This window comes from Ipomoea nil, unplaced genomic scaffold, assembly GCF_001879475.1.
Source record: "Ipomoea nil cultivar Tokyo-kokei standard unplaced genomic scaffold, Asagao_1.1 scaffold2387, whole genome shotgun sequence".
Taxonomy (NCBI): Eukaryota; Viridiplantae; Streptophyta; class Magnoliopsida; order Solanales; family Convolvulaceae; genus Ipomoea; species Ipomoea nil.
In genome coordinates, this window is record NW_017618815.1 from 405,178 (window position 1) to 431,819 (window position 26,642).

The 26,642-nt window shown below is 36.5% G+C and overlaps 3 protein-coding genes and 1 pseudogene across 4 annotated transcripts; 2 read left to right on the plus strand and 2 right to left on the minus strand.

Moving 5' to 3' along the window:
- Nucleotides 1–64: 64 nt before the first annotated feature.
- Nucleotides 65–15,133, plus strand: LOC109152155 (cytochrome P450 CYP82D47-like). Its single transcript, XM_019299724.1, has 3 exons — nucleotides 65–143; nucleotides 10,311–11,270; nucleotides 14,372–15,133. Exons 2-3 carry the CDS (start codon nucleotides 10,338–10,340, stop codon nucleotides 14,996–14,998), a joined length of 1,560 nt encoding a protein of 519 aa, XP_019155269.1. The 5' UTR covers nucleotides 65–143; nucleotides 10,311–10,337; the 3' UTR covers nucleotides 14,999–15,133.
- Nucleotides 95–2,328, plus strand: LOC109152154 (cytochrome P450 CYP82D47-like). Its single transcript, XM_019299723.1, has 3 exons — nucleotides 95–595; nucleotides 785–1,276; nucleotides 1,350–2,328. Exons 1-3 carry the CDS (start codon nucleotides 152–154, stop codon nucleotides 1,971–1,973), a joined length of 1,560 nt encoding a protein of 519 aa, XP_019155268.1. The 5' UTR covers nucleotides 95–151; the 3' UTR covers nucleotides 1,974–2,328.
- Nucleotides 15,134–17,747: 2,614 nt separating the features above from the next.
- On the minus strand, nucleotides 17,748–20,406 carry LOC109152164 (auxin response factor 9-like). Of its 2 annotated transcripts, none has more exons than XM_019299733.1 (8): nucleotides 20,238–20,406; nucleotides 20,054–20,146; nucleotides 19,832–19,971; nucleotides 19,264–19,358; nucleotides 19,028–19,129; nucleotides 18,648–18,734; nucleotides 18,515–18,571; nucleotides 17,748–17,890 (listed from the first exon to the last, which is right to left on the minus strand). In XM_019299733.1, the coding sequence occupies exons 4-8, from the start codon at nucleotides 19,264–19,266 to the stop codon at nucleotides 17,807–17,809; spliced, it is 333 nt and encodes a 110-aa protein (XP_019155278.1). In that variant the 5' UTR covers nucleotides 19,267–19,358; nucleotides 19,832–19,971; nucleotides 20,054–20,146; nucleotides 20,238–20,406; the 3' UTR covers nucleotides 17,748–17,806. The 2 variants fall into 2 exon arrangements, with proteins under 2 accessions (XP_019155278.1, XP_019155277.1); XM_019299732.1 differs by having other exon boundaries at nucleotides 17,748–17,893.
- Nucleotides 20,407–23,164: 2,758 nt separating this feature from the next.
- On the minus strand, nucleotides 23,165–25,024 carry LOC109152163 (annotated as a pseudogene).
- Nucleotides 25,025–26,642: the final 1,618 nt, after the last annotated feature.

Consider the following 26,642-nt stretch of genomic DNA (forward strand, 5'->3'; position numbering starts at 1 on the left):
AGTGGTCCAGATTTTGGAATTTGGCAAAATTATAAACATAAAAAATTGACGCCAAAGATCAGACATACAACATTAACCTTCCTCGTCTGTCTGTATTTGTAAGCAATCTACAAAGTAGCTAGCTAGGTGACCACAAGCTTCAAATTAAACCATGGGGGATTTCACTCTGCCATCCATTGTAGCAGCTTTTGCTACCACTCTTCTACTTGTCCTTCTTATCTACCACTTTTTATTTGATAAAAAGTCCGGCCAAAAACCACCGGAAGCAGGCGGCGCATGGCCAATAATCGGCCATCTCCACCTCCTCGCTGCCCCACGACCCGCCTTCAAAATCTTGGCCGACATGGCGGATAAATACGGGCCTATATTCCGGTTAAGACTCGGCGCGCATCAAGTCTTGGTGGTTAGCAACTCGCAAATCGCCAAAGAATGCTTTACCACCAACGACAGGGTCCTCGCTAGCCGGCCCAAGGCCATAGCTTCGGAGGTCATGGGATACAACTACGCCATGTTTGGGCTGGCCCCGTACGGACAGTACTGGCGCCATTCCCGCAAGGTTGTCATGCTCGAGCTACTGTCCAACCGCCGTCTCGAGGTGTGTTAAAGATTAATTGTATTAATTTCTTCTATATTTGCTGTATTATTTAATCTTCATGTTGTTGCAGTAACTCTCCTTTAAAATATTTCATTTTAACTTAGATTCTATCTTTTTTTTTTCGTAACTTCACTGGAAATAGCCAGTACTTGCTGTGATTAATATATATAATTTTCTCACATTTACAAGGTGCTCCGGCGGGTTTGGGAATCTGAAGTAAGATCGTTTACCCAAGACATCTACCGAAGCTGGGCGAGGGACAAGGATAATGAATCCGAAGATGTAAAGCTGGACATGAAGGAGTGGTTTGGGAAACTAACCATGGACATCATGACGAAGATGCTTTTCGGGCAGCGGTACGAGGAAGAAGGGAACCGGACAGTAGTGACGATGAGGAGGTTCTTTGACTTGATGGGGGCGTTTGTTGTGGGTGATTATCTGCCATGGCTAAGATGGATGGACATAGGAGGGCATGAGAAGGCCATGAGGGAGACTGCCAAAGAGATGGACAGTTTAGTGGAAGGTTGGTTACAAGAACATAAAAGGAAAAGAGATACGAAACCTAAAGAGGAAGAAGACTTCATGGATGGACTGCTGTCCAGTTTTCATGGTGCCGATGAGGATGGCAATGATATTCCAAAGGATTTTGAAGCCGACACAATTGTGAAAGCTACTTGCATGGTATGTCACTCTTCTGTTGTCAATTATATCATGACATTTTGTCAATTATGTTATTTTTTAATCTTTATGGCAGGCTGTGCTATCAGCCGGTACAGATACAACTACGATAACATTAATATGGGCCATCTCTTTAGTATTGAACAATTATACTGTGTTAGAGAAGATCCAAGCTGAGCTAGACATCCATGTCGGGAGGGAAAGGCACATCAACCATTCCGACTTAAACAACTTGACTTATCTTCAAGCGGTTGTGAAAGAAACTTTACGTTTGTATCCCGCTGGTCCTCTAATATTACCACACGAATCTACAGATGATAGCGTTATAAATGGCTACCACATCCCAAAGGGTACACACATATTTGTGAATGTTTCTAAGGTACATCGAGATCCAAATTTTTGGTCGGATCCCAATGCTTTTAAGCCAGAGAGATTCTTGAGTGAGTATAAGGAGATCGATGTTAAGGGCAATGATTTTGAGTTAATTCCATTTAGTAGTGGAAGGAGAATGTGTCCGGGAGTTTCTTTAGCGCTACAAGTTGTGGAGTTCACTTTAGCTAGTCTTATTCAAGGTTTTGATTTAAAAAGGATTTCTCGTAAGCCTATTGACATGACAGATGGTGCCGGACTAACGAATATGAAAGCAAGCCCACTCTGTGCTTCTCTAACCCCACGCCTACCTTTACACCTTTATAATTGAGTTGCTTATTATATAGGTTCTTTCTTTTAATTTATGTAAGCACAAGTTTCGCATCCTTTGACATATATAGAATGAAATTGGGGACAAACCAATGTCATTCTTAAAGGTAAAGAAGAAGGGTGTTTCGGGCTGGGATTGAGGATTCAACCGGGGGTGTTGACCATCCAGAAGACATGGAATGAGATATATAGTCATATAACCTATGAGCTATGGTTAGAGCTTAATTAGTGTACTGTCTAGATTATATATTGCATTTACCTCTTTCTTTTACAATATGCTAGTGATAAGATTATATCTAAATTGATCCAATAAACTCATTTGTTGTCTGTACATTTAAAATTGAATGCCTTTGTACATGTATTGGTGTGTCATCTTTCCAATAATTTTGTTCATGGTAGACCAGCTGTGTAGTGATGATGTCATCTGTAGAATAAATCTCGAAACCATGTCCAAAGAGCTTATACGATCCATCCCCGCCGGGTGTTTAGTATATGGTTGTTGTTTAGTAATAAGTGCTTTATTTCATACTTCATTATTAATTACGGGTGAATTATATTTATAATCAATTATTAATAGTAGAACCATCAAAGTCAAAATCTTTCAATTACCCCTTTTTGTCTTGACAATCAAATCTAAATGCAACACTCAACACTCAAACTCTCAATAAATTTATTTTATATGTTGAGAAAAGTTTTAAATTTTCGATAGAGTTGAAGAACTGGTGATGGTGATCGATAAAGTAGGAAATCTATTGATGAGGTTGTAGTACTAGTAATAATATTAAAAAATGATGAAAGTAAAACAACTTAAAAAAAAAAAAAAAAACATTTATGAAAATTTCCATGATACTTTAGTTAGTTTCTAAAAGTAGTCAAATAATGCGGTTGCAGGAATGTACAATGGACGGCACCTATATTCAATATCGTGTAGTAGTTTGAAAAAAAAAAAAAAAATATATATATATATATATATATATATATATATATATATATATATATACTTACACATGTATAATTTGAATACGAATTCTATCATCATATAATTCTATCATCATATAATTCATTTTGTTTGGAGAAAATAGTTAAATAGGCTCCTAAATTTTATTTAAGATTAATTAATTTTTTAAACTTTTAAAAGTTAATATTAAACTCATAAATATGTTATTATTTGAAAGTATTAAAGTCCAAAAACCAACTGATAACTGTAATTATAGGTTACGTAAAGTTCCGCCGACCCTTTTCATTAGCACAATTTTCTAGCCATAATCATCGGCGACCGAACGATCGTCGGTCGCGTTTGGAGGAGGCGACCAATTGTCGCCTTCACTAGCAATTAGAGAAGGCGACCAAACTAGTATTGGGCATCTGATCACCGAAGAAGGCGACCAAACTTGTATTATTATTGTTGTTGTTGCTGCTGCTGCTGCTAGTGCAGTTGTTGTTATTGTTATTATTATTACAATTACTATTATTATTATTATATGAATTGAGCATCCAATTCAACCAAATATATTAATGTAGGGGTGTAAATGAGTCGAGCTACTCGTGAGCCGCTCGCGAGCGGCTCGGTCAAAATTGAGCTCGAGCCGAACTCGAGCGCCTCGTTTAATAATCGAGCTCAAGCCGAGCCTAATTATTCTAGGATCGTGGCTCGTCGAGCCGCTCGCGAGCCTTGTATATAATATAATAATAATAATAATAATAATAATAATAATAATAATAATAATAATAATAATAATAATAATTAAATTTCTACTCTTCTAATCTTCTATCGCTTCCCCAACTCCCCATTACCCAAGCCCTAGCTCAAGCACTCATCCGACAGAAGACGAGACACGAAGATAGTCGAGTAGTCTCCGTTCTCTGTCAATTTACTTAGCCGACAACTACCAATTATGTATGGATAAAACAAAGTAGTTTATTTTTAATTGGAACATGAATTTAAAATCAAACAAGTCAAATTTGAGGTCAAATTCAAGCCCGAACTCGAACCCAAAATCGAGCTCGAACAATCGAGCTGCTCGAGTCGAGCTCGAGCTTCTCGAAAATTGCCAAGCTCGAGCTCGAGCTCGAGCATTAGTTGTTGAGCTCGAGCTCGAGCCGAGCCTTCCTTAACGAGCTCAAGCTCAAGCCAACCCAAACTCGAGCTCAGCTCGACTCGTTTACACCCCTATATTGATGTAGTATTTCAATCACATTTAACATACATGTGATCTGTGGTGCACACGATCTTGTATTAACTTAGTATGCAACATTAAAAATTACATGCATCTTTTTAATTAGAGTTAATTTTACTTTTGAGTTTTGATCGTAGGTTTATAGGTGGCAGGCATTTTTAGTTCTTTTTTTTCAAAATATTTATTTTTGGTCCTAGTATTATTGTGGCATGATCATTTTTGATCTTTTATCTATAAAATAGTTTAAATGTTGTTGAATAGAAGAGCATTTCGGTCTTCAATTATGAATTTTAAAAAATAAATAAACATAAAAATATAGCGAGTCAACCCACTTTGTATGAAAAAGATCAAAATGCTCTTATATTTAACAACATTTCAATGATTTTGTTGACGGAAGATAAAAAATGGTCATGCTACATTGCTACAATAATACTAGGACCAAATGAGGATGTTCTGATAAAAAAAACTATAAATGGACTACCACCTATAAATCTAGGACCAAAAATGAAATTAACTCTTTTTAATTATGTGTCATGTATGAACCATATCTGTAATTAGTTATTCATGGTGACAGATTATATCATAGATCATGTGTTGAGATTAACAAGAATAAGAAATAATAATAATGGCAAATAGGGTAAAGAAGACAAGATTTACGTGGTTCGGCAATGTGCCTACATCCACGGGAGTGAAACAATACTCTTATTATTTGATGGTGATAGTGGTGACACACAACCCTTTAGGGATACAACCAATATATTTATAGGCATCCACCTATACAATAGGTCTACCCGTTTCACTCCTACTCCTAGTATGAGACAAACACTTATTCCTAATCCATATATGAGACAAACTCAACAATCTCCACCTTGGCGAATATGTTCTTTAGGAGAAAAGATAACTCAACAATTCTCCATCTTGACGAATATGCTCTTTAGGAGAAAAGACTTATCTCACCATCTCCACCTTCACATATATGCCCTTTAGGAGAAAAGACTTCTCCACCTTCGCAAATATGTCCTTTAGGAGAAAAAGATAACTCAACAAATCTCCACCTTAGCAAATATGTCCCTTAGGAGAAAAGACTTATCTCACCATCTCCACCTTCACAATTATGCCCCTTAGGAGAAAAAAAACTTATCTCACATATACACATGGGTAGGAACAACCATGCTCATCCCAACTAGCCAGCCACATGCATACGCAGCATCAAACGTTACCCAGTGCATGTACACGAACCGCTTTGTTCCAAGCCATTCGCCCCTCAGCCGTCGACCTGTTATACCGCCGCGACTCATGCTAACTGCCCTGTTTAGCTGACTTCCTGCATCCGGCCCATACCAGGTCCATATCCCCTCCTGGTATCCACGCTGCCCCAACACAACAGCGCCCCTGCAAAGTCACACTAAACTCGTGTGCCTTGCCCAATGCTCCACTAACCAGCAATTACCACTGGTCAGCAACACGCACCACGCAGCATCAAACGTTTCCCCGTGCATGTTCACGAACTGCTTCGTCCCAAGCAATCCGTAACACCAAGCCATATTAGCCCAGCTCATACCAGCCGTGACTCATGACAAGCTCGACTCATACCAGGTCCATATCTCGTGACAAGCCCAACCCATACTAGCCGTGACTCATGACAAGCCCATCCCACACTGACACCAGGTCCACGGCCCCTCCTGGTATCCGCGCTGCCCAACACCACAGCGCCCCTCAAACACTTTCTCATCTAGCATCTAGAAGCATCCAACAAGTCCAAACAATGTTCGAACTTGTTGCTTGTTACCGCTAGAACATCACCTTCACTATAATAAGAGTCATTAGCTTGAACCATGTTCATAGCTTCCTGCTTTTTCAACTCCTTCCAATCAGCCTCTTCCAGATTTGCTGGATTTTCTGCCCTCAAGGTTTTCAGAAGGCCCTCATATGCCAACAAATCGTTTACCCTAGACCGCCATAACCCAAAATTCCCTATACCATCAAACTTTGATACCTTGAATTTTATACTTGAACGGACCATCTCAACAGTGCTCTGATACCAATTTGTTGAGATTAAACAAGAACGAGAAAAATAATAATGGCAGTAAAGGATAAAGAAGACAAGATTTACGTGGTTCGGCAATGTGCCTACATCCACGGGAGTGAAAGTATTCTCTTATTATTTGTGATGGTGTACAAGGTGATGAGATACATTGATTATATTTATAGGCATATAATCTCCCTTTCACTCCTATTTCTTATATGAGACAAACTCATATTCCTAATCCTTATATGAGACAAACACAACAAATGGTTTGTACTCGACCTGATTTGGCTCGACCTGAAACAATACTCTTATTATTTGATGGTGATAGTGGTGACATGGATAATAGACGTTCTACAACAGGTATGTTTTTACTCTTGGGGGTGGTCCTATTTGCTGGAGATCATCAGTTCAGTCTATTGTAGCTTTGTCTACAACTGAAGCAGAATACATGGCTGTGACTGAGGCAGCTAAAGAGGCTTTGTGGCTTTCAGGTTTGATTAAGGAGTTGGGTATTGAGCAAGATGGAGTTCAATTACACTGTGACAATCAAAGTGCCATTTTCTTAGCTAAAAATCAAGTATACCATGCTAGAACCAAACATATTGATGTAAGGTTTCATAAGGTCAGAGAGTTGGTTGCTTCTGGTGAGATTTTGTTGCAGAAAATTCATACAAGTGAGAATGCAGCAGACATGTTGACAAAGGCAGTTACTAGTGACAAGTTCAAACATTGTTTGGACTTGTTGGGTGTTTCCAGATGTTAAATGAACATGGTGGTCCTAATCCAGGGAGACTATGAGATGAGTTTTTTCTCCTAAAGGGCTTATTTGCGAAGGTGGAGATGGTTAGATAAGTATTTTCTCCTAAAGGGCTTATTCGCCAAGGTGAAGATTTGTTGAGTTATCTTTTTCTCCTAGAGAGCATATTCGCCAATGTGGAGATTTGTTGTGTTTGTCTCATATAAGGATTAGGAATATGAGTTTGTCTCATATAAGAAATAGGAGTGAAAGGGAGATTATATGCCTATAAATATAATCAATGTATCTCATCACCTTGTACACCATCACAAATAATAAGAGAATACTTTCATTCCCGTGAATGTAGGCACATTACCGAACCACGTAAATCTTGTCTTCTTTATCCTTTACTGCCATTATCATTTTTCTCGTTCTTGTTTAATATCAACATCATGATCTATATACATTATGAACTCATATTCATAAAATAATATTGTAACTTAATAAGAAATTCAAGTTTGTTAGATATATTTAATATAATATATCTATATATAGTTGAGAGAGAAAGAGTGGAATATGAAATAATAATGTTTATATTGCACTTACAATGCTTAACATACAAACTATTTATAACAAATATAATAGAAATAACTAGAATGCTAATTTAATCCATCCATACTACACGCTGCAATCCCACGTACTAAGCAATTCAAATAACCCCACGTACTGCTGCAAACAAGGCTCCATGTACTGCTATACCATGACCCATGTATTGCTCTAATTTCTAACAAACTAATTACTACTTGGTTTAATAATTATAATAATAATATTATGAGCAAATTACACTTTTGGTCCTGTGACTATTGGGAGTGTGTTAATTTGGGTACGTGACTTTTAAAACTAACAATTTAGTCCTTTAACTATCATTTTTTTTAGCAGATTTGGTCCTCCCGGCCAAATTGCCGGCCAAATGTTGCCGGAAAAAGACAAATATTTTTAAATGGTTTATTCATAGGGGTAAAATGGTCAATTTAAGTTTTTAATGAAAAAGGAGAAAGTTATGAAGCCAACCACCCCTTCTTCTGCAAATCCCTCTCGATATCGTCGACGTCATCTCCTTCTCCGATGACTGGTCATATACCAGAATAAGGAATAAAACCAAGAAGGCTGAATAATTGGCAAAGAAAGCACAATATTTTTTTTTTTTGACAAAGCATGATTTTTGTTTTACTTTGTATCACATAGTTGATTTAATATTTAACTTTGTATGGAAAGTTCTTGCCGTGGAAAAGTGGGATTTGTGATAGTTAAACTTGTTTGTTTGGTTCTTTTCTAGTATTTTGTTTGAACCTATTGTGGTTGGAGGATTGCTCTAGGTTTGATTTTGTGACGAGAGAAACCAAGATAAATTACTCTGGCCTGGTTTCATGAACAGGGGAAGCAAGTTCTGTACATGGCATTCGGGTCTCAAACAGAGATATCGTCCGAGCAATTGGAGGAGATTAAAGTTGGGTTAGAGGAATCTGAAGTGAATTTCTTGTGGGTGGTTAGAATGAACGAATCGGAGCTCCGCGGCGATGTGTTCGAAGATAGAGTGAAGAACCGAACGCAGTATTGGAAAGCACAGGTGATGTTCTTGGTGAGAATAGGCCGCGTCTTCAACAATTCTAAGTGCGGCGGCGGCGGAGGAGCTACTCCGGGAGGAGAACACCAGAGAAATTATGCTGGGAACCGACATCTCAACCTCCTTGGTCTTCTTGAAAATGGATTGAGGGAACCGAGAATACACTTTAGCTTGCTGGTGGCAATGATGGGTCCGGAGCTTCGACGCTCCGACTGAATCTACGACGGAGGATTCCTTCCATAAATGGTACAGAGATCGCCGGGCCTTGAAGCCATTTCTGAGGCTCATTTTTCTCAAAAGCGGAAACTTTACCAACCCCTTATTGATTCTGGGTTTGGGTTCGGGAGAGGGAGAGGCGTTCTTTGAATTTTGGTTGTGTAATGCTGAAAACTGGGAATGGGTTGCTAAGAAACGAAAAGAACAGGGGAGGACCAAATATGCTAAAAAGACAGAATTACCCCCACTATTATATGATTTATTAATTCGAACATCTTTCCGGCCGAATTCCACCGGCAATTTGGCCGGGAGGACCAAATCTGCTAAAAAAATAATAGTTAAAGGACTAAATTGTTAGTTTTAAAAGTCACGTACCCAAATTAACACACCCCCAATAGTCACATGACTAAAAGTGTAATTTGCTCTAATATTATTATAACAAAGTTCATAAAATTAAAATAATGCTGAAGACTCATAAAATGACACTATTTGATAAATCATCACTTAAACATATTGTTATTTTTATTTATTTTTATATAAATAAAATTAACGTATAAACATATATCTTTAAAAATAGAGTTAATGCCCATTTTGGTCCATCGACTATTCAGTATTGCTTAATTTAATCTTTGACTTTGAAAATTATCAATTTGGTCCTCTGATTTAAAAAATCTCAATAAATTTGGTCCTCTATTACAAAATCTATCCAAATGACTTTAATTTGAAGGGCAAAAAGGTTCATAAAATTAAAATTTTTAAAGTAATGCTAATTACTTACGTTGATTCCAACAATTTCAAAACCTTCGATTAGGATTATCAAAACTCCATGAGATTTGAAGGGTTAACTGACCATTACCACAGTACAATTATTACAATGGAGAATTAAAATTACTTCTTTAAAGTGTAATCTTTGCTTCACTGAGCCAGAAGATGATGAAGAAATCTCCCTCTTTTGCTTTCTCCCTTGTAACGACATTCTTCGTTGAGAACTTCTGGCAATGGCCAATGGGGCAAAGCTAGGACTAAGGATATGGTTGCTCTGTAATCGAGTTAGAGAAAAAAATGGGGTGATTACTCGACAAAAGGCTGATTAGCTTAACGGTTGGATGGCCGTTTTTGCCCTTCAAATAATGGTTTGATGACTTTTGTAACGGATGACTAAATTGAGTGCGATTTTACAAGTCATATGATTGAATTGGATAATTTTCAAAGTTTGAGACTAAATTAGACAATACTTAATAGTCAAGGGACCAAAACGAGCAGGGTATTAACCCTTTTTCAGGCAAGTGATAGCTGCCAAATTACCTTGCCACGACCACTGATGATACTGTTGGCATGAGTAAGCGCAAAAACAAGAAAGCAGCTTCTCCTAACCCTACGCCTAACTTAGCAACTGCAGTCCAACTACATTACAAATATCAAGATTTTTAGCCAAAATTAGTGATCTCTGATAAGAGATTGAAGCTGAGGCACAAGTTTGTCCGGCTGTCAATTTAATAAAATATGTCGTGATGCCAAAGACAACATTGTATATATGTAATTGAAACAATCTATAAAGTTCAAACTTCAATTCAAATTAAACCATGGATTTCACTGTGCCAGCCCTTGTAGCAGCTTTGGTTGCCACTTTGCTATCACTCACCTTTCTCTACAACCAGTTATTTCACCAGAGATCAAACCAAAAACCACCGGAAGCCGGCGGCGCATGGCCTATAATCGGCCATCTCCACCTCCTCACTGGCCATCGTTCGCCCTTCAAAGTCTTGACCGACATGGCAGACAAATACGGGCCAATATTCCAATTAAGGCTCGGTGCACATCAAGTCTTGGTGGTTAGCGACTCCCAAATCGCCAAAGAATGCTTTACCACTAACGACAGAACGCTCGCTGGGCGGCCCAACGCAATAGCTACGGAGACCATGGGATACAACTACTCCATGTTTGGGCTGGCTCCGTACGGTCAGTATTGGCGCCATGTCCGCAAGGTTGTCGTGCTCGAGCTGCTGTCCAACCGCCGTCTTGACGGGCTCAGGCGGGTTTGGGAGTCGGGAGTAAGATCATTTACCCAAGACATCCACCAAAGCTGGCTGAGGGACAAGAACAATGAATCCGAGGATGTGAAGCTGGAGATGAAGGAGTGGTTTGGGAAACTAATCATGGGCGTCATGATGCAGATGCTTTTCGGGCAGCGGTACGAGGAAGAAGGGAACCGGACAGTAGTGACGACAGTGAGGAGATTCATTGATCTGTTGGGGGAGCCTGTTGTGGGTGATTTTGTGCCATGGTTAAGATGGTTGGACATAGGAGGACATGAGAAGGGCATGAAGGAGACAGCCAAAGAGATGGACAGTTTAATGGAAGGTTGGCTACAAGAACATAAAAGGAAAAGAAATACGAAATCTAAAGAGGAAGAAGACTTCATGGACGGATTGCTTTCCAGTTTTCATGGTGATGGGGATGACAAAGATATTCCAGAACATTTTGATGCAGACACAATTGTGAAAGCTACTTGCATGGTATGTGGCTCTTTTATTGTTACATCATTTAATTTCATTTTTACATGTGAACCAAATTTAATATATATATATATATATATATATATATATATATATATATATATATAATAGGTTTATAGTATTGCATTTTTAAAATATACTAGTTATAATCTGTGTATTGCGCGATTAAATTAATACCGAATAAAAAATTAAAATATGAAAATAGTTAGTATATTTTTAAATATTAAATAATTAATATAAATAAAAATAATTATTTTCAATATAATCAAAATGAGTATTTTAAACTCTTAATACAAGTTATAGCATATGAATTCATAAGTTTTATTTGTGTATATGATTGAGACCTCAATTGTTGTTATATGTGAACTATTCATCTTGTAACTTTCATTGATGAGCTAGTAATAACATGTACATTTTAATTAAAGCAATATTGAATTGGAATAGAAAATTAAAATGTGTGCTACAACAAATAAGCTTTGATTTAAGTAAAGCGAAGATAATGTATTTTTAGAATAATTATAGTATCACATTCATATTCTTTTAGGATGATAAAGATTCAAAAAATAATAGTTTTTATTTTATATATATATATATATATATATATATATATATATATATATATATATATATATATGGGTTCCCGTGCGGTTGTGGAGTGAGACGAAAGCCATTATATTGATCTTGTCAAGATCAACGTCCAGGATTAACAAGATTTAAAAAAATACACGGTGACAATTTGATCTTTTTGCATCTAGTTTAAATTTAAGGTGCATGGTTTTTGTGCTGTGTGCATAAGGTGCGTCAGTTTTTAGAAACTTAACTATATCAGTCTAAAGCGTTAAGTGCGTGGTTTTGTGTTGTGTGCTTAAGGTGCGTTAGTTGCTAGAAACTTAAGTGTCGGTTTAAAGCTTTAGGTGTGTGATCTTACTTCTTAAGGCGCATGATTTTCCTTTTTAAGGTGCGTGGTTTGTGTGCTTAAGGTGTGTCAGTTGTTGAAACTTAAGTTGCGTAGGCCTAAAGCTTTAGGTGCGTACGTTATTTTCCTTCTTAAGGTGCGTCGGTCTAAAGTTTTATGTTCGTGAGTTTCCTTCTTAAGGTGCATTGTTTTCCTTCTTAAGATGCTTTGTTTTCCTTCTTAAGGTGCGTTGTTTTCTTTTTTTAAGGTTCTTTGTTTTTCCTTGAGAAAAATTAAAATAAAATGAATTTTTATTAATTCCATAAACAATTTCATGAATATCTAGATTTAATCAATAACTTAGATCTAACCCCAAATCCCAATTTTTATCTGGGAGCAACCCTGCATCAGAACTCATCCCTATATATATATATATATATATATATATATATATATATATATATATATATATATATATATTATATTAAATTAAATCTACAATTAAGTTATCAATTCACATTATTATACCAACATAATTTTTATTTTCGTTATAACTGGTGTAGCAAAAATAATTAAGATGTGAGCTTGAGTGTTTTATATCGTCCTCAGGGGATTGGGGGTTCTGGCACGTAGTCACGTAATATGCAATCATAAGCAGCTAGACACTAATCTCACGAAATGCACAGGAAGCTAATCAATTCATAACAAGTTTTAAGGCTACAATAACTAAACAAAGTAACACAAACACATATTAACACAATATAAACACGAAATAAAGAAATATGACTCAAGCTAGTGAGCATTATAATCTAGATTCAAAATACAACCTAAGGATTGGGGGAGAATCACACAACCAAGGGATAGAGGGGATGCACGTAGGAATCCTAGTCTAAAAGTCATTCTTGTGATCAATAAACAAGGATTAGAACAAGGAATTGCCTCACTCTCATGATGCATCAACTCTAAGTTCTTTAAGCACACTAAACATCAAAGCCCCCAAATTTTCCCTATTTTCATAGGAAGAAATTGGGTTTATGCAAGAAGTGGCTTGGAATCTTGACCCAACTCTCATTGGGGCAAAAAATCCTCCAAAACATGCTAATGAATGTTGTACACCAAGCATTAACAATATACAAACACAAATCCTTCATAAACTCATGAACCCTAGGTTAGAGTTCTTCCCCTTTTTGCAATAATCACAAATTAAGTATCAAGATAAATAATACAACCCTAACACAAGTTCAAAAACTAACTACTCATGATTAAATAGCATAAAGACCACAAAAACATAAGTAATAAACATAAACACTAATGCATAGGAAAAGAGATAAGAGAAAGAAAACTTCTCTAGTGAAATGGTTGGTAAGTCTTAGAATCTAAGTGTTGAATCCTTGATTACAAGCTTCAAATATATATGTTTAGGAACCTAAATCTAAGCCTAATCTAACCTAGAAATATGAAAGGAAGTGAAAGAAAAAGACTAGGATTTGAACATAGGTCAAAACCATGGAGAAATGAGTGAAAACCGACTTAAATAGGAGGCAGGTTGGAAACTGCAAATCTGGGGGGCCTCGACGCGTCGAGCATTTCGAGAACACAAATGGGAGCTTTCTGCCCATTCTTGATGCATCGAGAGCCTTTCTGCAACGGAACAATTCTAGGCTGAGATATGGTCCAAATACTAAGACGTCGACGTGCAGTGCGGGAATTACAATGCCTTGATCTTTGTCTTCTCTTTCGCTTTGGTTTGACCAAAGACCAAGACCATTGAAAACACCACTCTTAGGCTCCCTTGGATGTGTTTTATCCATTCTCTCAGCTTCTCCTTGGCTCCCATGGATTCCTAATGCATCCAAAACGCTTCATTTGACTCCAATGCCCACAAAAATGCATGCAAATACTATCTTTGCTTTCAAAGCTTTCCAAACCAAACTTCTTGCAAAATAACATAATTTAGTCATAATCTCATGAAATTTGAAATAATCTATAAACAAAATGACTTAATGAAAAGGGCTAAAATATAGACAAATAAGCACTTATCAATAACCTTACCATCATTAGCTATTATTATTATATGTAGTAGACATAATGACAAGATAATTATTGCAAACTCAATACAACACATTGTTTCATTCAAGTTGAATACACGAAATAATTATCTAAATTATGTGTTGTTATTTATTTTATTATGTAATCTTTATGGTAGGGGGTGCTATCAGCGGCCACGGATACAATTATAGTAACGTTAACTTGGGCACTCTCTCTAGTATTGAACAATTATAGTGTGTTGAAGAATATCCGAGTAGAGCTAGACATTTATGTTGGAAAGGAAAGGCACGTGAACCAATTCGATCTAAACAACTTGACTTACCTTCGAGCAGTTGTGAAAGAAACTTTACGTTTATATCCTGCTGCTCCTCTCTTACTACCACATGAATCTACAGACGATTGTGTGGTGAATGGTTATAAAATCCGAAAGGGTACACGAATATTGGTGAACGTTTCAAAGATTCATCGAGATCCAAAAATTTGGTCAGACCCCAATGCGTTTAGGCCAGAGAGATTCTTGATGAGTGAACACAAGGAGATTGATGTTAAGGGCAATCATTTTGAACTCATTCCATTCGGCAGCGGAAGGAGAATATGTCCAGGGATTTCTTTAGCACTACAAGTTGTGGAATTGACCTTGGCTAGCCTTATTCATGGCTATGATTTAAAAAGGATTTCGGATGAACTTATTGACATGACAGAGAGTGGTGGACTAGTGAATATGAAGGCAACTCCACTCTATGTTTTCCTTAGTCCAAGCCTGCCTTCACATCTCTATAATTAAGTTGCAATAAACTAGTGATATACCAAAATTGCGAGCATTAATGTATTTCCGTGTTTGTGTGTGATGAATATTGTGCTTTTGTTATATGAATATTATATTGTTGTGGACATCAATTCAAGTCAGTTCATTTCTATATGATCAAATAAACACAATATCCATGCTAGTAGATTAATTAACTACTAAGCTTCTGATAATACTAATTTCTGCAATAGATTTTTTTTTTTTTTTTTTGGAAAACATTTCTGCAATAGATTAATAAGTGTAATGTTTAAAACAAAAATTCATGTGATATTAAATTATTAGATGTGCCAAATGCCAAATGATGTGTAGATCAAAAGTAAAGTGGAATGAGTTCTTTACACCGTCTTTTAAGTGCAATTTATATTTTTTGTGTGATATATAGGTTATTATATATTAGCTAGATTTATCTCAATATATATGATTGAGTAGTGAGATAGTGATTATGAATTTTTTTCGTCTAACAAAAGCAAAGTGTAACACGTACAATTAGAATAAATATATTAATATATTAATGATACCTGCAGATTAGAGATTGACGTACGTCCCAATTTTAATTTGTTCTGCAGGCCAAAAATCGAATTAAATTTAATAAACTTTATTTATTTTAATTGCTTATAAAGATTAAAATATGATGTCAAAGTCAAGGTTAAGTATGTATTTGTAAGCACTAAGCAATCAACCTTCAAACCTCCATGGATTTCACTCCGCTAGCCCTTGTAGCAGCTTTGGCTACAACTTTTCTGTTTCTCACCTTTCTCTACAACCTCTTATTTCACAAAGGAACAACCCGAAAACCACCTGAAGCTGGCGGCGCATGGCCTATAATAGGCCATCTCCACCTCCTCGCATGCCCTCGACCGCCCTTCAAAATCTTGGGCGACATGGCAGACAAACGGGCCTATATTCCGAATAAAGCTAGGCGCAAATCAAGTCTTGGTGGTCAACAACTTGCGAATCGCCAAAGAATGCTTTACCACCAACGACAGAGCGCTGGCTGGCCAGCCTAAGGCCTTAGCTACGGAGATCATGGGATACAACTACTCCATGTTTGGGCTGGTTCCGTACGGTCAGTACGGGCGCCATGTCCGCAAGGTTGTCGTTCTCGAGCTGCTGTCAAACTGCCGTCTGGAGGTGCTCAGCCGGGTTTGGGAAATGGCCGGGAGTAGGATCATTTACCCAAGAAATCCACCGAAGCTGGCTGAGGGCCAAGAATGAATCCGGGGATGTAAAGCTGGACATGAAGAAGTGGTTTGGGAAACTAATCATGGGCGTCACGATGCAGATGCTTTTCGGGCAGCAGTACGAGGAAGAAGGGAGCCGGAGTGTTGAGATGGTGAGGAGATTATTTGATCTGCTGGGGGTGCCTATTGTGAGTGATTATGTGCCATGGCTAAGATGGTTGGACGACATAAGGAGGACATGAGAAGGCCATGAAGGAGACAGCTAAAAAGATGGATAGTGTAGTGGAAGGTTGGCTACGAGAGCATAAAAGGAAAAGAAATACGAAATCTAAACCACTGGAAGAAGACTTCATGGATGGATTGTTGTCCAGTTTTCAGGATGAGAAAGATATTCCTAAAGATATATACCATGTAAGGAAATGAAATGTTGTATTATTGATGTAAAACTATCAGGTATAAACAGTATACACAGGAGAGTAAGTAGCACTGCTGGAAATTTGTCATTTTCCGACCACCAAAAAGTGGTCGGAAATGGCCTTAATTAGGTCGGAAAAGCCTGTTCCGACCTCTTTTCCGACCAATTTGGGTATCCGAAAAAATCCCCCACGCTATTTTCGACAACCAGAGAGAGTGGTCGGAAATAGCGACCACTTTACTAAGACCGTCGCAAAAAACGGCCAAGAAAATAGTCAGGCAGAATCCAAATTTTCCGACCACCAGTAGTCGGAAATTCGACCAATTTGGTGGTCGGAAAACTGGACGCAGTCAATAAAAAAAATTCTCATTTCACTACAAAGGATCCCTCCGTAATGAAATATATATATATATATATATATATATATATATATATATATATATATATATATATATATATATATATTGTTGCACGAGTAACGCACTCATACTAAGCCCTTGCAATACCAATTACCAAATTCACAGAAACTCTAAATCCTTGAGAGAATTTGAGGATTTACCTTTTCGGGAGATACATTGGAGTAAACAAACATTGAACCAGCATAAAAGATGGTCAACTGAGTAGGACCATTCGAGGCGTGAGAAACTGAGAATCATTCCTACATAACAGATCCAATTCAACTCAGCCACTACATATGTGTACGTGTGTGCACTACAGAATCGAAATAGAGTATTATTGTTTCCAAAGACATACCGTAATTCAGTAGTGCCCACTACAGCACCGCTAGCAGGAACCATAGACACGGGATTTTGAACAAAACCGAGCTGGTTCTGTCCAGCAGCAGAAATAAAGGAGTGCTGAACCGGCATGATACAAGACGCTGATATTTGATTCGTTTGGTTAGCAGCTTTCACTTCATGAGAGCAACGAACCGAGTGTGCATAATGAACTCCCCCCAGTTTCTCAAGAACCATATTTTTCTACAAAATTCACAAGAGTAAAAACTAAAAACTAATGAAAATTAAGGAATATATTCTGGAGTATTATTAAGCTAAAAGATTTAAAAATCCAACCAATTAGACCAAAACATAGTCTTTCTACTGATAATATAAGTCGTAAACTTTCACTATACCTGTGGAATTCCTGAATATGGTTTCAGACTATAATCAACAGTTTCTGCACTTGTTATGATTACTGGTCCAGTTGATGCATGGTAGTGAAGAGGAGCAGATATCTTGTTTGACAACGATCGTCGCATTGTGGAACTTTGGACTGCTGCTGATAATACATCAAAACATCAAAAGCATGACGTTACCAAAATATCCTTACAAAGTATAGGAGAATGCAAGTAGAGAATGAAATCACTTATAACGCTAGGAAATGAGCCCAAGATGGCCTAATGACTGATTCATATATTGAGTTCTACAAAATCACTTCAGTCAAACTATGCAAGAAAATGGAGAAGACATTCGGGAAGATAAAATTCGACTCTATAATCAGGATATCATGTGTTAATATCAAACTCTATGGATAGTATAACATCTAGAACTTTCAACAAAAAGTGTGAAGTGTTTAGGTCAACAAGTAATATAAAGCAATTTTGATTGCATAATGATTCTTTCTCCCCCAACGTATTTAAGACAGTATAACTACAGTAAGATTTGCTCATATATGTTGATCTAAATGAAAAGTAATAGCTAGAATAGCAGGGCAACATAGAGGCAGTTGAAGGGAACCTCCAATGTAGAAGCATGTATAATCCAATGTATAATGACCAATACTGGAAAGAACAATGACCAATAGCAATGACAATTAACTGATCTCATAAACTAATAATCAACATCTTGTGAACCCACACAAGTACAAAAGCTTAAAGTTTTAAAAGGAGTTAAAACTTACATCTGTTTCAGGAAGCAAAGTTATTTGTGCATACACCTCATCTGTCTCTGGTTCAGCCTACATCACAAACAGAGGTACATAATTCAAACACAGGCAAAGGCTAATTATAACCAAATGTGTGAAATAAACTTACCTGCAGACGAACATTCAGAACTCTGCATAGTCTTCTCATCTTTGAACTCAATAACCTTCTAAAATTGGGTGGCACTTCATACCTTTGCTGCATTAGGGAGCAAAGTGCTTAGCTAATGAAAATATATCAGTCAAACTAAAATAGAAAGATTAGAGAAAAGATAAACATGGTAAATGAAAATATTTCAAGAAAATAAAAAATTGTAAATGAACACTGGCCAGCGATTGAGGCAAAAATAAGAAACCTCTTCCTTGTGGTCTTTTGGGTCACAGAATGAGTTTTGTCTAACTTCTCACTCTCGGATAGTGTTTATGAGTTTTCTTCGTAAAAAAAAAAAAAAAAGAAAAAAAAAAAACCTCAGGATTAAAGGGGGCACTAACATGATCAACAACTTGGTTTGCTGAGATCCATGCCCACTTCCCAAATTCAGGCTTCTCAGTCCCATCACCCAGAAAGTTGATTTCTTCCTCCTTTCCAGTAAACTACAAGAGGAACCTAAAGAGTTTCAAATCCCAGGTAGCAACAATTGTCAAGAACATATCGTTCAAATGCAACAACATATGGTAAGGAACTGATTTATGCTTAAGCAACTTGAAGGGAAATTGCATATACTAACCATTTCTGTGTTTGACCCTTCCAGTCAGTTCCCCATTTACGCTTAACTTTTTACCTGACATCTGATGGGTAATCATATGTTATCCAGTACGACATCTGCAAGATCAATTAAGAATTGCTATTAGACTCCTGCAAGCTAAGTGGATATAAACAAGGCATCATGCACTAAAAGGCAAATATATTTATGAATAAGAAGGATAAAATTTAGAATTTAAGCTTAGACCTCTACAAGTCACAGACATATTTAAGACATCTATAATAACTAACAAGCAAACATGATTCTAGGACTAGGATTGTCCATATGACTATAACAAAGCCTACATATAAGTTGTTGCAGAAACTGAGAGAAAAATAAAAGAACATAGAGATCTGAACCCAGAGAAATAAAAAGAAAATGTACTGCAACCCAAATTAAAAACAAGGACAGCACTATCATTTATTCATTGATAAAGAACACTAGGAAATCTAGCAGTGAAAATGGACATAAATTCAAACAAGCAAAACCATTAAATGAAAAAGATCACCCAAACAAACAAAATCTTGCAAAGAGTGAAAAACAACAGACCAACCTCATATGCAAAGAGTGAAAAACAAGAACTTGATGGCCTTCAATTCTGCAGCTTCTTCTGGGTACTTCTCATATTCACCGAATTTGGAATTCCACTCGGCTTCAATTGCTGCACCCTCTGGGACATGGCGGCTCTAATGGCTGCAGGAAATAATCATCAGCATATTATCTAACTGTAATTCTGCTCATATTAGTGTTCAAATTGTATATGATGGAGTAGTACCTCTTCACATCATCAGGCACATCGAAATGCACTTCCATGAACATTGTAATTGTTTGCCTTGTTTGGTGAGCCAAACCCGATGGTTGTTGTCACCTACAAGCATTGGAGTTTAGCAAAGAACAAACTTGGGAGACAATAGAATCACTTTTTCAGTAAAAATCAATTTTGAGCAAAAGAGTCAAACCTTGATCATTGTGGGCTTGTCCTTAACAGCCTTTGCTTCCTTGATGGCAGCACGGATCTCATCATAACCAGTGTTACCATTCTTCACCCAGATAACATGCCATCCAAGAGCCTCAAAATCAGCTCCAACATCCTCAGTAAAAGCAATCTCAGTACCACCATCAATGAAGAGAGTTGCCTTAATAATTGATCACCAAATTACACGCTATATGAATGCCGAAAAAGAAGCAAACTACGCATTAAACGAGATAAACTACTTATATGGCAGACCCCTGACAACTTAACACAGAGAAGAAAGTAATGTCGATTTGCAATCTACAGCTCCTTAGCTTAAGAAGACTCTGGAGCAATATAACCATTATTACAATTAAAGCATAGTCCTTCAAAACAATAAAACATATGTGTATTCTTAACTAGGAATCTTCCATGGTTTCACCAAATGTAAATTACCTAAGGAAATGATAATCCAACCAATGACCAATCTGCAGTTGATGAAGAAGATTGTTGATGAGACATTGGAGTGGGTGGATTTGGACCTGTTTACAAGGCATTGAATTGTAAAATAATGTTGAGTTCTTAGGGAGTTGTAATCTAAGTAAAACAAGAGAATAAAAAATGCAGTAAAACTGCCAAAGCCATAAACCTTCCATCATATAAAAAAAATTCAAAAATTAATCTCATTTTGATTTGACTACAAAATTTCAAATACATACGGAGGTTTCCTTAGGGAGAAGTCAGATTTGGAGGTTGTAAATCACATTGTATCATAAATAGTAATATATACGATTCTCTGTAATCACAAATAGGAATTATCACATTGTATCATAGAAAACATATAATATTCAAAAATTAATCCAACAATCACAAGTGCAGAAAGAGGGGAGTATCACCATTATTCTGCTTACGGAGATTTTCAAAGGAGTCTACAAACCTTACAATGGCGGTGGAGACAGAGGTTAGTGGCGGTGGAGACGGAGGTCGTATGAACTGCTGAACTCAGGGAGTACTGGAGGCTGTAGCAGTGGAGCAGATTAACACTTCAGCGGTGCTGCGGTGGAGCCGTGACGCCGTGGTGGTGGAGAGAAGAGGTCGGAGGAGACGCCGACACGCAGGTCGCCAGGCCGGAGCAGCCGAGCAAGGAGTACTAGAGGAGACGGAGGTGAGCCACGCAGGTCGCAGGGAATTTCAGATTTGATTTTTGTTTTAGGGATTTTAGATTTTAGATTTTAGATTGGCCTTTTAGATTTTAGTTTTGTTGTAGGGACGAGAGGAGATAGAGGACTAGAACCGCAATTGTTTTAGTTGTGTTTTTAGCAGCGGTTTAAAGAATCGTCAGTAAAATACACATTGAATTAAAACGAAATTAATCTGACTTCCGCCAAAACTTGTCAAAGCTGGCTTGTTAAAAAATAATGGTCATAACATTTCCGACCATTATTTGAGAGTGGTCGGAAATACTATTCAGATTCCGACCACCTTATAGGGTGGTCAATAATTTAGAATAAAAATTAATTTACCATCCACTTTTCTGGATGGTCGGAAAAGTGGACGGAAAATGCCATTTCAAGAAATTGTAATAACTACTAAAGGAATACAATTAGAACCAATACAAAAGAAAACATCAGCCACATATATTCTTAACTGTTGACACAATTGTGAAAGCTACTTCCATGGTATGTGACTATTTTATTGTAGTAAATAAATGAAGAATATAATAGTCTTTATATGTTGGTTTTACAACTATCGAGCTAGTCAATGGACGGACTAACATGATCCATTGAATAAAGAAAAGATAAATAATGAAAATGAAAAATAAAGGGGACACAATATTTTTAATGTGAATTGGAAACCGAAAGATGAAAACCACTGGCCTTTTTGGATGGTGCCAAGCCAAAATTCCAACTACATGTACCTACAATTTGTGTTCTCTGTGGAGAGATGTAGAGGTAGAGGGGTAAAGATGATTGACTGATCTCCATTTCTTGTATTGAATACGGCCTTTTGTAGTAGAAGAATAAGCACACCCAAAAGATGTGCCTACTACTCAGCGAGGGGATTAGTCACTATGTTCGACAGTGGAAACTCCTGGTATACCTAAAAAAAATAGTAGAAGAATAACACTGCATTTGGTAAGGTAATATGCTTATGGTAATCGAGTATTTATGAAATTATGATAGAGTGGAATATTTTATGAGATGTAGAAAAATTTAGAAAATATAAAAGGATTTAGGCAATATAAAGATATTTAGGTAGTGGAGATGATTTGGGGAATAAAATGATATTTAGGAAAATCGTTTATATAGATTGACTTGTCTAATTTCGTGATTGCCACTTTAATTCATTCTTCCACTATCAAAGTTGACTGGTCACCAAGATCGATGACTGGCTACCAAAACAAACTAATTATAATCCGAGTGCCGAGTGTCAAGTGTCAAGTCACTGTTGGAAATCTGCATTTTTCCGACCACCAAAAAGTGGTCGGAAAAGGGAGATTTCCGGTCGGAAATGCAGTTTCCGACCAACTTTCCGACCACTTTATGGATTCGGAAAAAACACCCTCGCTGTTACCGACAACTACTTAAGGTGGTCGGAAATACCGACTTCTTTACTAGGAGGTCGGAACTATTAGTTGTCGGATAAGAGAGCATATTTCCTACCACTAGTGATCGGTAATTGGTCGGAATTACCATCCACCGGTGGTCGGTAAGATTTACAAAGAAAAAATTAAAAAAATTTGAATTACCGACCACCCACTAGGTGGTCGGTAAGATTTACTAACAAAAAAAAATAAAAATTTAAAATTCTACAAATATCAAATGAATTAAACCTGTTACAATTATACAAATTTCAGCACCATAATATTAAATTCTACAATACAATTAACAATTTAAGGAAATTAAACATTAGTCAATCATTTAAATCAAGGTGTAGCAATTGTTTCACCATCAAAAATACATTTGTCAAAATATTAGCTAAACATGCATGCTAATAAGGTTTTGTAGCAATTGTTTCCGCATCCAAACTTAACACCAGATTCCCTTTCTATCCTAGAAATGTTGGACATCTTAGGATCATAAAGCATTACAACAACACCAGTAATTCCTGGAGAATATAGCAACTCGTGGAAAATAAAAATTCCCAAAAAAAAAAAGATTATTCATGAAACAATAAGATAAACAATTCACCTGCCCTTCCTGTTCTTCCAGATTCATCAAAACCAAGAGCTTTGAGAGCAGCAACCTTCAATGCACCCCTAAGTTTATTCACCACCAAGGTTGCAAGAGCTTCTTGTTCAATATCTTCAGCAATTATCAGAATGGGAAATGGGAAAACCACTTCTGATGGCACTTTCCAATACATTATTAAGATCCCTTGCATTTGTTATTTTTTTGTCAACCAATAGTAACTGCACCGACATACTCATCATTACATATCAACAAACCGTACTAGAGACATGCATTTAAACAATTAATGAACATTGAAGTTCAAAGAAAACCACTTACCTTACCGTTCTCATATTCAACAGCCATTTTCTCACTATCAGTTACAAAGTATGGTGAAATGTAACCCACAGTTTTGGTTTGCCATTTGCCTTTTAACCCTTTCTACTACTACTACTACATCTCTGGTAAACAAATATAAGCTGGACAATAACAATCACTTGGCACAAGTGTTAGCTTCTTTACCTCTTTTGACATGTTTTTCAGCTCAGACACTAAAGCTTTTGTGGTCTTCTCAATTCCTCTAGTGATCAAGACAGGGTTTGCACCAGCTGCAACAACTTGCAAACAGAATATCAATTTGTATAAAAAGAGTTCCATGACTTACAGCATGTCCATATAATTTGAAGCAACTTAGCTACCTATGAATTTTTCATATATACCTTGACGCCTTCAGCAATTAGGCCTTGTGCAAGAACAACAGATGTTGTTGTCCCATCACCTGCCAAGTCATTGGTTTTGGCAACAACTTGTCTTACCAGCTTAGCACCTATGTTCCCTCCACAGGGTCCTCCAGCTCAACCTATAAGAGATTATTATAATCAGAGTTATTGCACTTAACTTACTTCAGAACCAAAAAAAGGACAGAAATATATCTATGTCTACAGTGTCGAAAAATAATGGGACAGACAAAAAATATATCACCAATACCCATCAGTAAATGGAAAACAATAGGGATAATTTGTTACAGTGCCAACCAAATCCATTTTTATTACTCGGAAAAAAAATTTAATGTACAATTCGTAAATGTGGAAAACACCTGAGTTTGATAACATAAACTTAATTGCTAAACATAATAAAGCAGAATGCACCATTACTAAAAAAACAGAGTACTGGTTTAGATCATATATACCTCTAGCCACAGTAACTCCATCATTGACAATTTTTGGAGCACCATACTTGCTCTCAAGAACAACATTCCTTCCCTTGGGACCAAATGTGACCCCAACTAGATCAGAAAGCTTATTAACACCAATCTGAAACAGCAAAAAATAACATTAACAACAGTCCAGAAAAATTCACACAAAAAAATAAAATAAAAAAAATCCACAAGCATAGTCAAAACAATACTTACTTGGAGTTTCTTAATAGCTGATCCATCCTTGTTGAAATACAACTCCTTGGCTGCAGCTGTTATTTGGCAAGGGCGTGTTTTGCATAGAACAACATTTTTCCTCCTCCCAAATGAGCTTGAAGAAATTGCAAGCCTGTTGTCCTTCATGCAACTGCTAGGAGCAGCCAATGAACCAGCTGAAAACATGCCAGCAAAGGTAGAAGCCATTTGCACCTAAAAGGAAAACAAGCAAATATATATATATATATATATATATATATATATATATATATATATATATATATATATATATATATATATATATATAACACCACATGCAACAAAAATATCAAACTAGCTAGCTATATGATATGCTTGGATCGTTTGCCAATTGGGAGTCGAAGACTCCTTTGTACACGCTCCCGAACCCACCTTCTCCTAGTAGATTGGATTCCTTAAAATTTTGGGTGGCTATTGCGAGTTCCTTGAAGGTGAAACTACGTGCCACATTGCTCTTTTGCCCATTACTCTCCCTATAATTCCCTATCAAAGAACCTCCTTTCCTCCTTTGATGTTCTGCACATATATATATAATTATTAACATATCCAGAAGATCATATCATAAAAGATGTTATTGTAAATCTAAAATCTTCCATCATATAAATTAAATATACAATGATTCAACAACACATATATAGAATGATAATCTATCGATCGAATTCTTAATTATTGACGAACTAATACCTGATGAAGAAACATCTGATCCATGAAGCAGATCCTCATCATAATCCCTGATGGCTTCCTTACGGGAAGGGCTAATGCAAGGAAAACAATTCATCATATGTTCAAGCTTTAATTTAGTTTCTCTTTTTCTTTCTTTCACTAAATTATCAGAAGCACTCATAATTTTCAGAAAGCACAATTATATTTAATGTTATACTTTTAAAAGTATAACATTATTATTATTATTATTATTATTATTATTATTATTATTATTATTATTATTATTAATTATTATTATTATTATTATTATTATTATTATTATTATTATTATTATTATTATATATTATTCACCACCCCAACTCGATCAGTAATAGAAATCAAGGTTACATCTACAACATAACAATGTTCAGTTTTCTATCAATCCATTTGTATAAACCACAAACACATCTTAACTCAAGTGTATTGTCTAATTTTAAATATAAACCAAGGAAAACAAACCTCATTGGTCTTGTTGTAAAACTGAGGACAATTCGTCTTGAAGCAGGGCTAGAACTGACAACTCTACACTTGACAACTTGTTCAATATGATACATCGAGCTTATGTCAGACTCAAGATCTAACCCAAGTTCAGATCTAGAAAGATAAATGTGGATGTTATTTATTAGTGCTATAACAGCTGAAGCAAATATGTAAATGTCTATTATACACAACATTACATCATTTTCTGATCTTGGATAAAATGTATGTTTTCCAAAGTTAAAATGCATTGAAATTAGCAGAGACCCATTTTACAATAACACTGACATATCTTTGAGTATAGTTTTCCTTTTTAAACATATTCCTATGGAAGCCTTGAAACAAAAATAATTGTTAAACAAAACAAACACTGCTGCCTTTTCAAGTGAATTGAGCATACCTGATCAAGATAAACACTCCACAAGTCGATTCGTTTTGGATACTCCTTAAGCATTTTTTCAAACATGGATCTTCCCCTATCAGCCACCCCACATTTAAACTCCAGAATTGCTATTTGTGTTATAAATTTTATGTGCTTATGCCTGGGCAGACATACGAGAGCACAGTTTACAATAGACTAACTGTTGTCGTGGTTTTGCTTTAATCCCCATTG

Excerpts from the sequence above, each read along its gene's own strand:
- LOC109152154 (XM_019299723.1), top strand. The coding sequence starts at position 152 with ATGGGGGATTTCACTCTGCCATCCATTGTAGCAGCTTTTGCTACCACT. Across the intron at positions 596-784 it reads TGTCCAACCGCCGTCTCGAG|GTGCTCCGGCGGGTTTGGGA; the intron begins GTGTGTTAAAGA and ends CACATTTACAAG. Across the intron at positions 1,277-1,349 it reads TTGTGAAAGCTACTTGCATG|GCTGTGCTATCAGCCGGTAC; the intron begins GTATGTCACTCT and ends TCTTTATGGCAG.
- LOC109152155 (XM_019299724.1), top strand. The coding sequence starts at position 10,338 with ATGGATTTCACTGTGCCAGCCCTTGTAGCAGCTTTGGTTGCCACTTTG. Across the intron at positions 11,271-14,371 it reads TTGTGAAAGCTACTTGCATG|GGGGTGCTATCAGCGGCCAC; the intron begins GTATGTGGCTCT and ends TCTTTATGGTAG.
- LOC109152164 (XM_019299732.1), bottom strand. Across the intron at positions 18,735-19,027 it reads CAAACCAAGTTGTTGATCAT|CAAAGGTATGAAGTGCCACC; the intron begins GTTAGTGCCCCC and ends TCCCTAATGCAG. Across the intron at positions 18,572-18,647 it reads TTCTGAATGTTCGTCTGCAG|GCTGAACCAGAGACAGATGA; the intron begins GTAAGTTTATTT and ends TTTGTGATGTAG.